The sequence below is a fragment of the Rhinolophus hipposideros genome (genome assembly GCF_964194185.1).
Source record: "Rhinolophus hipposideros genome assembly, chromosome: X".
NCBI lineage: Eukaryota > Metazoa > Chordata > Mammalia > Chiroptera > Rhinolophidae > Rhinolophus > Rhinolophus hipposideros.
In genome coordinates, this window is record NC_138046.1 from 26,605,743 (window position 1) to 26,621,921 (window position 16,179).

The 16,179-nt window shown below is 42.9% G+C and overlaps 1 protein-coding gene across 5 annotated transcripts in view; it reads left to right on the forward strand.

Annotated features, from left to right (window-relative positions):
• Positions 1-15,769, forward strand: part of AIFM1 (apoptosis inducing factor mitochondria associated 1) — a 36,962-nt gene extending 21,193 nt beyond the window's left edge. For all 5 annotated transcript variants that reach the window (XM_081042579.1, XM_081042581.1, XM_081042577.1 and 2 more), the window contains 10 exons: positions 437-521; positions 1,145-1,221; positions 2,110-2,218; positions 2,924-3,031; positions 3,375-3,463; positions 4,215-4,355; positions 10,401-10,543; positions 11,993-12,117; positions 13,695-13,891; positions 14,228-15,769. In XM_081042579.1, the coding sequence (XP_080898705.1) occupies positions 437-521; positions 1,145-1,221; positions 2,110-2,218; positions 2,924-3,031; positions 3,375-3,463; positions 4,215-4,355; positions 10,401-10,543; positions 11,993-12,117; positions 13,695-13,891; positions 14,228-14,299 (1,146 nt within the window). In that variant the 3' untranslated portion in view covers positions 14,300-15,769. The remainder of the gene's footprint in view (positions 1-436; positions 522-1,144; positions 1,222-2,109; positions 2,219-2,923; positions 3,032-3,374; positions 3,464-4,214; positions 4,356-10,400; positions 10,544-11,992; positions 12,118-13,694; positions 13,892-14,227) is intronic.
• Positions 15,770-16,179: the final 410 nt, after the last annotated feature.

Below are 16,179 nucleotides of genomic sequence, written 5' to 3' on the forward strand. Positions count from 1 at the left end.
GTCCAGGACAGGGGCCGAGGTTGGAAAGAGTTTCAAGGAGGAGGATGTGATCTGCAGCGACTGTGGGGACTTGCTCTAATGTTGGCTGCTTAGGGAATAAGGGCCACCTGAACAAACTGGGCACCAGAAGCTGTGGTGCCAGTGATTACTCAGAAATGGTCTCTTAAGGATTGATCACCTGAGGTCAAAAACTAATTCTTCTCATCAGGCTGATGTCTAACAGGTACAGGTGATAGAAATGTTCTGGAATTAGATGGTGGTGATGGTTGCATGACCTTGTGAATACGCTACAAACCACTGAATGGTACACTTAAAATGGTGAATTGTATCTTCATGTTTTTGTTTATGTTTTATGTTTAATTTTATATCTCAATAAAATTTTTGAAAAAGCTAATTCATCTCTACATCTTTCTGTGTGTGTATATGACTGTACCAGGTAGTACAGCTGGATGTGAGAGGCAACATGGTGAAACTTAATGATGGCTCTCAAATAACCTATGAAAAGTGCTTGATTGCAACAGGTGAGTATTTCTGGAGAGGACTTTCTTCCCTGATACAGCTCATTCAAGTTTTAGTATAGAAGGCATTACTTACTTAATCTTTAGAAAACCAAAACCCAGGCTCTCTGAAGCGGGTGTCTTGTCTGGTGCAAAGCCCAGCTAACTACAGGCATTCCATCAACACCCTTCTGGATTATCGTTGCTGTTCCTTCAGGTAAAAGCATGGATGGGAATTAAAGAGGATGGCCTCTTTTCCTCTCCCTCCTTAGCCCCTGCCCTCTGCCCTGAAAGTGGCATAGCCTTGTGGCTTCATTGACAGTTCCAATCAGAAATCAAGAGAGGAGACTGAAGTAGTTGCTTAAACATAGCTGTGCTATCTGGTGAATCCTTATGAGAAACTAGAAGAGACTGGGGAAGCAGAAAGTGAGGCCCTGTGACAATCTATGGGGAGGGCAGGCCCTTTGAAGAAAGACTCCCAAATCTGCTTCTCAAAGCCTGCTGTGAGTGGAGTTGAAAGAAAACAAAGCCTGTATCCTGTTGCTGTTACTGTAGCACCAGTCGGAGCACACATACCACAGTGCCACCTTTTTGGGGAGGCTGGGCTAGCTCCCGCTTGTTGGCCTAAAGGGTTTTCTTATTTCCAGGAGGCACTCCAAGAAGTCTGTCTGCCATTGATAGGGCTGGAGCAGAGGTGAAGAGTAGAACAACACTTTTCAGAAAGGTAATTGTCTGCTTTAGTGCTTTTGTTGTGTCGGTTTTGAAGAAGTAACATAATCTTGTGGACCCAAAGTACCCCCCCAGGAATTGGGAGATTCGAGTTCTGTTTATGGTTCTTCTCCAGACTGCTTCCCTGGCCTTGAGCAAGTCACTTCTTCTCTCACATACCTCACTCAAGTGTTTTAAGCTCCTAGGAGAAGAACACATTTGGTGTTTTTATTGCTTGCTGTACTTCTTCCAATTGCTCTTCCATAGTTGTTTTTTCCTGATGTTTTTGAGTCATTGGAACTCATAGCTTCTTGGCATTTTTCATTGCAAGTTCTATTGTGAAGACTTTGGGGAGAAAAGTTAAAAGTACCTAAGTGAAAAAGAAAGGGCGGATTGCTTCTTATCACCGTTCTTATGAAAACGGCAGAAATTTCCCACTCTTATGGGAAGTTGAAAATATTTGTCCTATCCTTTGAGTTCTTGATAGAACAAGATTTGTGAACCTCTGTACTAGTAACATTTGCGGCTGGATAATGGTTTGCTGTGAGGGGCTGTCGTGTGCATTGTAGGGTGTTTAGCAGCATCCCTGGACCCTACCCACTAGCTGCATGCAGCATGGCCTCCTCCCAGTTGTGACGGCCAAAAATGTTTCCAGACATTGCCAAATGTCCCTTGGGGTTGAAGGGGCAAAACTGCCCCCAGTTGAGAACTAGTGTTACTAGAAGGAGTGTTACAGTGGAGAAAGAAATTTACATCAATAACATACGGTCTGTAATTGAGCCACTTTTTACAAGATCTTATGTGCAAATTACTATTGTCAAAGATTTAGCAGAAAATATTTCCTTGTATTTCCATCTTATGCCTTTTTGGGAAATCAATGGACTAAACTGGTGTGATCCTGCAGGTTGGAGACTTTAGAACCTTAGAGAAGATTTCCCGTGAAGTCAAGTCCATTACGATTATTGGTGGGGGCTTCCTTGGTAGCGAACTGGCCTGTGCTCTTGGCAGAAAGGGTGAGTGACCTCTGTTTTCTTCCTCTGGTCTGATATTACATGCTTTTTGGGGCTCTTGTAAATTCCGGGGATGCATTTGCCAGGATCCGTAGAAAAAGTTTGATTAAGGTTTATGTGATGAAAAGCTAAGGTAGGTTAGTTCTGATGAGGGATCCTTTAGTGACCACAAAGCTATCATCTGAGCAACTGAGCAGCGATGCTTTTCTTTCCTCTAGCCTCTAGGCCAAGACTCCTTAGAAATCAAATATTAAGGAAAGTCAGATCCTAAGGGCAATGTAGACTACTCCCTGTAAAAGTCAAAGTCTTACTTCAGACACATGTTGGTTCCCAGTTTGACAGATCCGTGAGTTCCAGTTTGAATGTTTCATGGCAACCATTTTTATTAATGTTATTTCTCAGCCATGTGAACTCAGGGCATCTTCTCAAGAGGGTACTTACTATTCAGAGGTTGCACGGCACTGTGTAAGCACAAGGTGACGTCTGGGTGTAAGTGCACTAAGTTCACAGTATGTAGTCAAATCCAGCGACAACAGTTCTGGCACCTGTTGTATTTGCCTTGTGAATGCCCTCGTGCCCCAGTGCCCCACAAGTGGGAGCTCTGGCTTGGGTTGCAGTATTGCCCTCTGTGTAGTAACTGGCTGCCTGCTGTTCCTTTACTTGCTTCCTTTTGCCTCCTGCTATACCTGCTCTGTTTCTTCTTCCCAGCTCGAACCTTGGGCACCGAAGTGATTCAGCTCTTCCCTGAGAAAGGAAATATGGGAAAGATCCTACCCGAATACCTCAGCAACTGGACCATGGAAAAAGTCAGACGAGGTAGAGAGACTCTTTCCATATGTTGCCACTCTTTCCTTTCAGTTAGGCCTGCTGCAAAGTTTGCGTCTTTGGGGTCCCCCTTGACATAAGGTATATCACTCAGCTGATGAAATATTTCCCTTCTCCCACTCTCCAGTCAGCCATGTAGGTGTTCTGAATCACCTACACCAAATCTCAGAAGTTCTGAAAATGAACTGTGGCTATAGGTTCTCTTGGCCTACTCCAAGGCTGCCTGCATGCTGATAATTACTGGTTTTCTGACAGCAGATGCCTCTAAGTCAGCTTCCCTACTTTTCATGAAGTAGGCTCACAGGCTCAGCCTCAGGTCTTTTTGCCTTCACAGAGGGGGTTAAGGTGCTGCCAGATGCTATTGTGCAATCAGTTGGAGTCAGTGGTGGCAAGTTACTCATCAAGCTGAAAGACGGCCGAAAGGTAAGGAGGGGGAGACAGGCTGCCAGAAGACCTTCCAGCCCTCCCCTCCCCTTTCCTCATTCTTTTGATACCAGTAGATTAGCTTTTGTGGCAGCCACCACTAACCTATCATGATTTTCTGAATGAACTGTCCCTGCATTAAAATAAGAATGATGAGAACCAGAGTAGACACCTGTGACCCACTTTCCCATAGGCCCTCCTATCTTATCATAGATTTTTGAGGCCTAACTAGGGTGGCAGATTTCTCTTCAGATGATATGGGGTATGGGTGTGTGGAGGGAGAAACTATGAAATAGAACTTAAAATCTGTTTGTCGATGGCCTCAGGGTTTTTTGAGAATTACTTTGGGGAACTTATTCAATAGTGTTTGGGGATTTTGTTGGGTGTCCGATGGACATGTGTCCTGTTTGGGAGACCACCTCAGGGATGCTGTGGATGCCTGGTCATGGCATTGTACACCAGAGGCTGGACATTAATGAATGCCAACTATAATTTTATGTGTATAATGTGATGGCTCGGTGTGAGGTCGGGGTGGTGGTGGATGGGGGGAGGGGGGTTCACGGTGTGAGGGATGTAAAAATAAAATAAAATAAAATAAAACTATAAAAAGAAAATCTGTTTGTCAGCAGTGAGTTAACCAATGATTTTTTTGTAAAGCCCCAGTTCTTAATGACATGATGGGCAGTTGCTGTGTCCAGAAGCATACATGGAAACGGTGGTAATTAAACAAATTACTTATTTTTTGCCTCAGGTAGAAACTGACCACATAGTGGCAGCTGTGGGCCTGGAGCCCAATGTTGAGTTGGCCAAGACTGGTGGATTGGAGATAGACTCAGATTTTGGTGGCTTCCGGGTAAACGCAGAGCTCCAAGCACGCTCTAACATCTGGGTGGTAAGTGCACTACAGCAAGACCAAGCACAGTTCATGGCTCCTTGTCCCCAGCCTAGGAGAAAGTCTGCCCAGTGGGGTGCTAAATAAAGCTCATCAGTAGCTTATCCCACTAGGGTCAGAGCATTTGGAGGCTGAGGGTAGAGCACAGAAACTTATGAACTGCTTCATTTACAAGACCAGGTATGGTCTCATGCTGTAAGCTAGTGGTAAAGGAAACGAACAGTGTGTATGCCTGCAGAACTAGAGCTCTTCCGGTGCTCCTGTTGGCAGCAGCCATCGGAATCACCCTGGCAGGCGTGTGCACAGCTTTCAGGCTGATCTGCTGTTCCCTTTGCCTGAACTTGAGTCCAGCGAATGGAGGATGAGGCAATTTTATGACATTCTCTAGAAAGGAAAATTACTTGTTTTCATTTTACTTGAGTACTATTTCTAGCTGTTTTAAAAAAAACCTGTTCTAACACAAACAAGACTATATAGTATGTAGGAACCATGAGGTAATTTCCCCATTGTTAGATTGTTACAAGTGTATTGTGTTTGATTATGGACTCTGCAACTAAGGACATAGGAACTTTAAAGGGTGTTTTTCCCTTACAGCTTTTTTTTTTTTAAGATAAAGTGTACCGGATTTTTAAAATTTTTAATCTTTTCTTTTTCAGTTACAATTGGCATACAATATTATATTAGTTTCACATGTACAACATAGTGGTTAGACATTTATACAACTTACGAAGTGATCGCCCCAGTAAATCTAGTATCCATCTGACACCATACATAGTTATTACAATATCATTGACTATATTCTTTATGCTGTACTTTGCATCCCCATGTCTGTTTTGTAACTACCAATTTGTACTTCTTAATCCCTTCTCAGTTTTCACCCAACCCCCCAAACCTCTTCCCATGTGGCAACCATCAAACTGTTCTCTGTATCTGTGAGTTTGTTTCTTTATTTATTTTGTCCCTTAGATTCCATATATAAGTGAGATCGTATGGTATTTGTCTGTCTCTGTCTGACTTGTTTCACTTAGCCTAATACCTTCTAGTCCATTCCTGTTGTCACAAATCGTAAAATTTTATTCTTTTTTATGGCTGAGTGATATTCCATTGTATATATGTTCCACCTCTTCTTCATCCATTCATCCAGTGATGGACACCCAGGCTGCCTCCACATCTTGGCCATTGTAAACAATACTGCAATGAACATATGGATTCACGTGTCCCTTCGAAGTAGTGTTTTGGGTTTCTTTGAATAAATACCCACAAGTGGAATTACTGGGTCCTTCCTTGTCTCTTATATCAAAGTCTATTTTGTCTAATATAAGTATTGTTACCCCACCTTTTTTTTTGTTTCCATCTTCGTGAAGTATCTTTTTCCATCCCTTTACTTTCAGTCTATGTGTGTCTTTTGATCTGAAGTGAGTCTTGTGTAGGCAGCATGTGTAAGGGCCTTTTCCTTCTTTCCTTTTTTTTGAACTAGGTCATAACACAATATTTCTTTTTTTACTAGTTTCAGGCGTACATAACAATGTAATAGTTAGACATTTATACCCCTCACAAAGTGATAAACCCCTCCCCAATTTACTACCCCTCTGACATTGTACATAGCTATTACAATTCCATTGACTCTATTCCCTATGCTGTACTCCACATCCCGTGACTATATATGTGTGTGTGTGTGTGTGTGTGTGTGTGTGTGTGTGTGTATTTGATTATGGTCGACGGACCTTGTTTTCTTTTTTTTTTTAACAGGACTTTATTGGGGAACAGTGTGTACTTCCAGGACTTTTTCCAAGTTGTTGTCCTTTCAATTTTAGTTGTGGAGGGTGCAGCTCAGCTCCAGGTCCAGTTGCCGTTGTTATTTGCAGGGGTCACAGCCCACCATGCCTTGTGGGAGTTGAACCGGTAACCTTAGGGTTGAAAGGACGCGCTCCAACAGACTGAGCCATCCTGGAGCTCAGCGGCAGCTCAGCTCAAGGTGCCGTGTTCAATCTTAGTTGCTGGGGACGCAGCCCACCATTCTTTGTGGGAGTCGAGGAATCGAACCAGCAACCTTTTGGTTGAGAGCCCACTGGCCCCTGTAGGAATAGAATCGGCAGCCGTAGGTGTTAGGAGCACGGAGTTCCAACCACCTGAGCCACTGGGCTGGCCCCGAGCCTTGTTTTCTTATCCATTCAGCCACCCTAATGTCTTTTGATTGGAACCTTTAATCCATTCAGATTTAAAGTAATTGTCAATAGGTATGTAATTATTGCCATTTTATTATTCATGTCTTTTATCTCTGTTTCTTCTTCTTTTCTGTTTTTAATTTCTTTTTTTTTAATTGGGAAATATTGGGGAACAGTGTGTTTTTCCAGGACCCATCAGCTCTAAGTCAAGTCGTTATTTTCAATCTAGTTGTGGAGGGCGCAGCTCACTAGCCCACGTGGGAATCGAACTGGCGACCTTGGTGTTATGAGCACTGCGTTTTAACCAACTGAGCCATCCGGCTGCCCCCTTTTTCTTCTTCTTAAAGAAGTCCCTCTAACATTTCTTGTAATATTGGTTTGGTGGTGATGAACTCCTTTAGCTTTTTCTTGTGTGAGATGCTCTTTATCTGTCCTTCAATTCCAAATGATAGCTTTGCTGGGTAGAATAATCTTGGTTATAGGTCCTTGCTTTTCATCACTTTGAATATTTCCTGCTGATCCCTTCTGGCATGCAAAGTTTTTGTTGAGAAATTAGCTGACAGTCTTATGGGAGCTCCCTTGTAGCTAACTAACTTTCTTTTTCTTGCTGCTTTTAAGATTCTGTCTTGGGGCCGGTGGGGTGGCGCAGGCGGTTAGAGCTCCATGCTCCTAACTCCGAAGGCTGCCGGTTCGATTCCCACATGGGCCAGTGGGCTCTCAACAACCAAAAAAAAAAAAAACAAACAAACAAACAAAAAAAAAAAACAAAACATTAAAAAAAAAAAAAAGATTCTGTCTTTAACCTTTGGCATTTTAATTATCATGTGTCTTGGTGTGGGCCTCTTTGGGTTCATCTTATTTGGGACTCTGTGCTCCCTGAGCTTATATGTCTATTTCCTTTGCCAGGTTAGGGAAGTTTTCCGTCATTATTTCTTCAAATAGGTTTTCAACTCCTTTCTCTCTCTCTTCTCCTACTGGTACTTCAATGATGCGAATGTTAGTCCACTTGATGTTGTCCCAGTGGCCCCTTAAGCTATCCTCATTATTTTTAGATTCTTTTTTTTTTCTTTTTGCTGCTCTGATTGGGTGTTTTATGCCACTTTATCTTCCAAATCACAGATTCGACTCTCTGCTTCACCTAATCTACTTATGATTCCCTCTGACGTATTCTTTATTTCAGTTACTGTATGCTTCATTTGTGACTGGTTCTTTTTTATGTTTTATATCTCCATTTTTATGCTTCCTATCTGTTTGTTGAAGTTCTTAGAGAGATCATTGAGCATACTTATAATCAGTGTTTTGAACTCTGCATCTGGTAGATTGTCTCCATTTTATTTAGTTCTTTTCTGGACTTTTGTTTCTTTGTCTCCCCATTTTGGCTGCTTCCCTGTGTTTATTTCTATGTATTAGGTAGAGCTGCTTTGTCTCCCAGTCTTAGTAAAGTGGCCTCATATAGTAGGTGTCCTGTGGGGCCCAGTGGCACAGTCTCACTGGTCACCTGAGCCAGTTGCTCCAGGTGTGTCCTTTGTGTGTTGTGTGTGCTTTCCTATTGTAGTTGAGATGTGGTTGCTGTTTGCACATCAGTGGGAGGTAGTGATTCGCAGGTTGATTGGTTGTGAGGACTGATTTTGACTACACTGTAGGAGCTGTTGTGCAGGCGCTGACCCTATGGAGCAGGATTCACTTTAGCAGGGCTCTGGTGCCTGCCCAGTCTGTTCTTTGGGTATGTTGTTTGTGGAGGTGGTTGGGTAGTGTTCTGTTCTGCTCTGAAGCTGGCCACCAGGTGTGTTGGTTCTGGGGCCTCTTGGGAGGGGCTCTGGTGCAGGCCAGGATCAGCCTCTGCCTGTGCCCTGCCTGGGGCTACTTGGTATGAGCTACAAGGTGATCTGCAGATGGTTGCCACTTGTGCTGGGCTGGGAGATGCCTGGGAGAGGCTCAGCTGATCCAAGGCTAGCTGCCACTAGTGCCGGGCTTAGGGCTCCTTAGCAAGAGATACGGGGCATGCCGAAGCCAGATCTGCTTGTTTGTGGTTTGTGAACCTTTCAGAGAGTTTAGGAAAGTCTGCAGCATGAGCCAAAACAGGCTGTTCTTATGGAAAAGCCACTGGAAGCGGTTTGGGTGGGCCCAAAAGTTGGGTGAGGCGGAGTCTCAGGGAGTCACCAAGGTAGGGTGAACAGTGTTACCCAGGTTGATAGAGACTCAGATATGGTGCGGGGAGCAGGGCTCAACCAAGGAACAATGGTGTCTGCTAGCACTTCTGCCTGGGAGAAAGCTGCCCCCTCCAGCCCTCTCCCTAAGCCAGACAATTCAGTTCCTCCTCATATGTCCCTGGCGCTTTGCCAGCTGCTGCCCCAGTGCTGGAGCTCAGAGTCAGTGTGTCCATCAGTGAGTAAGTCCATGCTTGGGGTCTTTAAGAGGAACACCTGGGGTTCCAGGCTCCTTCCTTCTCAGTCAGCCACAATTTCTATGGGTTTTCACAGCCAGAAGTTGTAGGGAGTTCTCTACTCAGCACTGGAACCCTGGGCTGGGGAGCCTGGTGTAGGGCTGGGACCCCTCGCTCTTTGAGGAGGACCTCCGCAGCTGAGATATTCCTCCCAGTTTTTAAATTGCCACACATAAGTGTGGCACCAGACCTCCAACCAGTGTGGAGGTGGCTTCTTCTGTATGTCCTTAGTTATAGGACTTACATTCATCAAGACTTCAGGCAATTTTCAATAATATTTGTTCTGTAGTTTAGTTGTAATTTTGAAGTGGTCATGGGAGGAGGTGAGCACTGTATTTACCTACTCCACTATCCTGACCAGAAGGAAGCCTTGTACTGGATTTTTTTTTTTAGCTTGTCATAAAAGCAAAACACGCTCAATATGTAAGACAGACAAGAAGGAGGAAAATGACCTGCAGCAATCACTGTTTTTTGTTTTGTTTTGTTTTGTTTTGGTATATTTTCTTTCCTTCATATTCTTGCACATAGTTTTGTTTTGTTTTTTCTTTGTTGTAGATGGTCATGACAAGCATACTATGTATAAACATTTGTATTCTTCTCTTTTTCACTTAACATTACAATGTAAGTATTTTCCACATTGCTTCAGATTCTGTAAACAGTTTAATGACTGTATATATTCCATTAAGTGGATTTCACAGTTTATTTCAATATCACTCACATGTTGGATTTTTAGGAGAGTCGGAGTAGCCACAAAGGTGAGCAAAGTGTTACAGAAATCACAGACCACCTCCTTCATGAAGCTGGCCTCCTTCAGCACAGGCCATGTGTTCTCTCTCTTCTTGAAACACTGAGCTCACTTCATGGTACCTCTCACATCGCACATTGCTTGTTTGCATCACACTGTAGTGAGTAGCAGTGCTGCACCTTCCTGAGCTAGGTTATATGCTCTTTGTGGGCAAAGTTTGTGTCAGATTTGTCTCAGCAACCCAGACAGCTTAATGCTTTGTACAGAATAAGTACTCCATAAATATCTGTTGAATGAATGTATACTGAATGACCAAAAAAAAAAAATCTTACCTTGGAAAAGATTTCTATGTAAGAAGCTGTCACATCTGAAACGTGGTTTCCACACATAGGAAATAGTATTCTGAAAATCATAGTTATTGAAAGTCCTGTCTCTGCTAAGGGCAGAATGAAAAGAAATAGGTACGAACCAGAGCATACAAGATTTAGGTTAGCTTTGTGGAAGCATAGAATTTTTTTTTATTGGAATCTCAACTGTTTTTGTTAGTGTATATATGATTCTGGCCTATACATGGAAAACATTAATTAGTTAACATTTTAATTAATTAAAATGTTTTTGAGCCGAAAATGTTTATGTTCTGTCTTTAACTTGCTTTTTTATCACATGCTCATGTAATGTATTTGTCTGCACAGGCAGGAGATGCCGCATGCTTCTATGATATAAAGCTTGGTAGGCGACGGGTAGAGCATCATGACCACGCTGTTGTGAGCGGAAGATTGGCTGGAGAAAATATGACTGGAGCTGCTAAGCCATACTGGCATCAGTCAATGTTCTGGTAATAGTTTTGTGCCTTGAGAACTCAACTGGTTAGAACACAGAATTAATGGAACCAGTGTTATCGTTTAGTTTCCTTGTGGGCCAGTTAGCTTTATACGGGGTGGTGGTGGGGGGAATTCTATCTTGTGTCCACTCATTCTACCCCGGAGCAGCCTTCACGTAAAAGGGTCCCATTTGGCCTAAGTTAACTAGGTGAATGAATGGAGAGGACATCAGCACTTCAGGTAAAAGAGCTCAGATTTCAAACTGTAGTAGGTGGTACAAAAGTATATTCTTAGGTATAGACAGCAGTATATTTTAATTTGTTATTTGCTGCTCACCCTAATGAGCTCCATGTGCTGACAAAAAAGGCAGCCCACTCATATGAAACCTTTACGATTAGGAGTTCAAAGTCCAGCATATCGGGAGTTCTCTGGATAACAAGAAGTTAGCAGTGGACATTCCTAAGTACTGGGGCTGGCCCTGTTTGGCACACTTTCATCTTACTGATTTGAAAGATGAGGTACATAAAAAACTTAAAGGTTTCAGAAGCCCCTAAGCAGGGGAATTCTCAGCTAATGGGAGTACATTTTAGGATGATCACTTACAGTTTTATGAGTGGGCAGCAAAAACATGGATTTTGGGGTCAACACATGTAAAATAATGCAGTTAGGAAAAAAACAAAAACGGTCCATACCCATACAATTATCAGGCCCCAGGAACAGAAAGCAAGAAGTCATTGTAGACTATTACCTAAAGACACCAGGCCGATGAGCTTCTGTGGCCAAGAAGGTAACAAAATGTAGAACACCAGAAACAGAACAGCTCGAGTAGCCTAGGTGATTATAAAACCATGGTGTGTGTCGTGCTGCAAATATTCTGTGAAGTTCATAGCATATTAAGAACATGATGATGATGATGATGATAGGGAAAGATTCCAAGAAGATCAGTTAAAATAAAATGACCAAGTGGGTGAAGGTTCCTGTTTATAGAAAGAATTCTGGCCTTGAAACATGAAGGCTAAAAGGAAATATGGTAACTTAATGAAACCGTAAAATATCTAAGATTCTGAATTTCATAAATATAGAGCATTCTTTAAAGCTTCTAAAAGGCAATTTTAGGATGAGTTAAAGGAAGGTAGTGAATAGTAAATGTGGGGAACCTATCACTCCCCAAATGTGGTATGGGATGAAAGCATGAATAAATTGAAGAAAGTATAGATCGTTGTATGGATATGTGATATGTATAATGTCTTCTTAAGGAAAACAGAAGTTGCTTAGGATAATCATGCTTTCTCACAATTGTCACCAGATGCCTCAGCAGACAACAGATCAATTTGGCATTTCTCTTTTGTTGCACATACCAAGTTGATGGGTTGGGATGAAAATGTGGTGTCTCAGAAAAAATGTCCTCCTGTGTCATTCTTTACAGTCCCATGCAGCACACCCTCTTCTCTCTCATTCCTTAGGAGTGATTTGGGCCCCGACGTTGGCTATGAAGCTATTGGTCTCGTGGATAGTAGTTTGCCCACAGTTGGGGTTTTTGCAAAGGCAACTGCGCAAGACAACCCAAAATCTGCCACAGAGCAGTCAGGTAAGGAAAGCCAACCACTTCTCTTGGAAGAGTGTTGAGAAGCCGTGGTCCAAATTCTCCTGAATAAGGGTTTTCTGTATAGGCTGGGGCGGGGAGGGCGGGTACTGCCAGTGAAAGCCTCTCTTCATGTGTGCTTTAAAATAAACCAAACCCAAATTCCTCACTCTTTAGTGGTCTGAGAGCTGGCAAAATCAGATACCCTGGTCAAAGCATAAACTCAGATATTGTAGGACTCCATGCTAGACTCTGGACAAGTGGCTAGCTCAACAACTCTGTTGTTTAGTTTGTCTCTAGGGAATGGGAAGACCTGCGTGATGAAGAAAACCTGAACTTCTTAGATGTTGTTTTGTTTTGTTGCTTTCATTTTTGTTTTTGTTTTTGCTTCCTGTTAATCCTGAGAACTAGGCCTGAGAACCTTAGTTTAGGACATGCTATCCTCCACAGTCCCTGAGCAGTGGAGAACTGGGCTGAGTAATTCTTGAGCTGCCTGTAATTCCATTTGTTAGATCTTAATGCCAGGTTTTCTTTAGTTGGGAGGCACCTCTTGGAATGAACTTCTCTCCCACACACATCTCTTTCATTAATTCGTAGGCCTTATTCTCTCTTCCTTCCATGACCTTAGCCGAAGTTATTTAACCTCAGTGTCCTCTTGTCGGGGCATTTCAAGAACAAGTTGCTCTTTAAGGAAAAACAAGACATTATATGGATATATAGGTCCTTCCCCTGTGTAATCCAAGTAGATTACATATACACACTCCTTAATTCTGACCTCCCTTGGGAAATGGATCCAGGAGAGGGACACAGGGACTTATAAACTCCAGGTGACTACTCTGTTCACTAGGTAGTATTACTTGGAGCCTGGTTCTCAGAAGATAAGGTGCCTCCCTCCCCATTCCACCCCCACACCCCTACACATACCCCCCACCACCGCCAAGAGGAAACACCACCACTATGGTTTTTCCATATGGAAGTGTTTTCTCCTGCTTTGGTTACTGTGTGTCTAGCAGTACTGTACGATAACATTTTCTGCTATGATAGCATTGTTCTATCTCTGCTCTGTCCAATACATTAGCCACTGGCCACATGTAGCTACTTAGCACTTGAATTGTGGCTAGTGCAATTGAGAAACTGAGTTTTACATTTTATCTAGTTTGAATTAAAATATTCTAAATTTTCACTAATTTTAATTAGAATAGCTATATGTTGGTAGTGGCTGCTATGGTGGACCATGCAGCTCTAGAATGTTTCTCAGAGAACAAGAGCAAGTCTTTCACAGTTAGAAGAAATCCAGATATCAGGAAATAACCATAGCATAAATTTGAAATGAGACAGTAAGGGAGGGAAGTTTGGGGTCAGACTGATGCAGTACCCAGCAGCTGGCAAGGACGAGCTTTCGTTGTCTTTGTCAGTGGAGAGGGGCCAAAGAAAGCTAGTGTTTACTGAGGTGGTGTAGAAAAACAAATCATCTAGAAGCAGCTTGAAGCAGGTGTTGAAAGACACTTTTCCTTCTAGAATTTCCCAAGCTCATAATAACTGACTTTGTTTTGTTTTGACTTTGTTTTGGGGGTTGGCCACAGGCACTGGTATCCGATCAGAGAGTGAGACAGAGTCTGAGGCCTCAGAAATCGCTGTTCCTCCCAGCAAACCTTTGGTCCCTCAGGCCCCTGCCGAAGGGGAGGACTACGGCAAAGGTGTCATCTTCTACCTCAGGGACAAAGTGGTGGTGGGGATCGTGCTGTGGAACATCTTCAATCGAATGCCCATAGCAAGGAAGGTAGGTTCCTGTCAGAGCTCTTAGAAGAAGATGGGAAGTGCAGGCTGGAAAATGCTCCTGTGACTTCATCAGGTGCCCTGCTATGTATTGTCCACGCAGGTCAAATTGTGCCTAAGCAGAACAAAGGTATAACCTTGGCTCAGGAATGTTTCTTTTTCACTCAGGACCTGGCTAGGTGGCTTGGGAGTTGGCACATGGTCATTTGGGGGTAATAGAAAGCTGTTCCACAACTCCCTCTCAGTGTGACGTGAGGACTAGCCCAGGCTGCCCTAGTGTGCAGCCAGACCTCAGTGCGCATGGAGCGAGTTAGTGACCCACTGTTCATCTCTCCCTCAGATCATTAAGGATGGTGAGCAACATGAAGATCTCAATGAAGTAGCTAAACTGTTCAACATTCACGAAGACTGAAACCCTCAGCAGGATAGGCAAGCACTTTGCTGTCCTTGACAGCAGCTTGGATGGCTAAAGAACCATTTTGTACTCAGCAGACTTCCTCTGTGTGTATGAATGTGAATGATTGAGTCCGTTGTGAATATTTCAACAACGTAGGCAGATTCTTAATATTCACATCACTAAATAAAACCTGATTCTTCTAAATTAAACTCTGCTCTCTTTAAAAGGGGGTGGGTGGGTGAAAGGGGGGAAAGGTCTGCATATTAAAGGGCAAGGAAATTGGAGCTACTACCAAGTGCGTGATTTTTCTCAGCCGTGTATTACCTGCTCCACACTCTAAACTTCTTTTGGTTCCCTGAACTTCTCTCTCGCCCCTCCAGACCTCTCTGTATGCACCTCCTGTGGCCTCTGCCCACAGAGCTTGACCCCTCTCCCCTCATCTGGGGAAGGTCCTTGTCTCTGTGAAGACTTTCCTAGCCCTTCCAAGCCTGTTCCTTGCTCATGTCTCCCTGCTGGTCTGCAGATTCCTGGAAGCCGGAAACATGACTTGAATATCTTGCTCTTGGTTAAATCTCTAGAGCTCAGCATAATGTCTGGCTCACAGTAGATGCTGAGTAAATCATTGTTGAATGAGTGAACTCATAAACATGGAATAGACTCTGCTTTAGCTGGAACAACGCTTATATGTATCCCCATCCCAGAACTGAATTGGTCCTGTAGGGGGCCAGAAAGAACATTTACTGTAAGCAGAGACTTGGGTTCAGAGAACTGGTGCTTCATGGCTAAAGCTGGAGTCTGACTCCTTGAGGAGTCATGATCTCTTGACTCTTCTGCTCACTGTCCCCCAAACTAGAAATCTGCCTACTCCTAACCCCTTTTATCTAAAATAGGCTGATAGGCATACCTCACTTTACAGATGATTTCCTGGGAATAGAAGTCAGTTTCATAACTCATTTTTTTTGCATTTCAAATTACTTTTAAAAATCAAATCTTAATTAAGAGGAAATTTTTACTACTTTCAAGAGTCCAAATGTGAATCTTTTTGTAAAGACAAAATTGTGACCAGTCTGGATCTTTTTTCAATACTGTGTTTATTTAAAGGGAGTTGCAGCTACAACAAAATCCTTTCTGAACACTAGAATAAGACAAATGTCCACTTTGAGAATGAGCTGCACTAGAATAGTTCTTACTCTATGCGTACAGGTTTGGTGAAATATAATCTGACATCATATCCAAATTCGTAGGTAGAATATTCATCTAGTATCCTGTGAGATAGGACTCATTATACAGTAGTAATTGCTGTTTATAAAGATGGTAGTAAGACACTCTAAGATCCTGAAGTGTTTTGCAAATTATTTCAAAAATGATCAAATTGTAATTTGTCTTGTTTTAGCCTGATGTGTAGTTTTAATTCTTTGACAGTTGTAATCCTGTATGGAATGCCATTGTAATTCAGTTAATTAAAATTAAATGATCTATTCATCTAGTCAGTGTTCATTGAGTACCTGCTGTGAGCCAGGTGGATATTGGAAGAGGAAGATGGAGAAAACACAGCCACTTCTCTTAAGGAACTCCTGGTGTCAGTGAGGAAGGCAGACACATAAATGCAAAAGTATAACATAGTGAGATGGTCCGTAGAAACACACAAAGTACTATGGACAAGCCAAGAATAGACATCAGCCAGACCATCCACCCTTAGATCAACCACTGCTGCTAGGTCACCTCCTAAAGCATCACTTGGTCCATGCTCCCCCCCACTCCAGCCCACCTTGTTGAAGAACACACAGTGACTCCCTGTCAGCAACCACATCAAATCCAAAGCCTTCTATAGCGCTCCTGATCTCAGCCCACTCTCCATCTGGCCTCTTTTCCCATGACTTCAGCACATGTACACG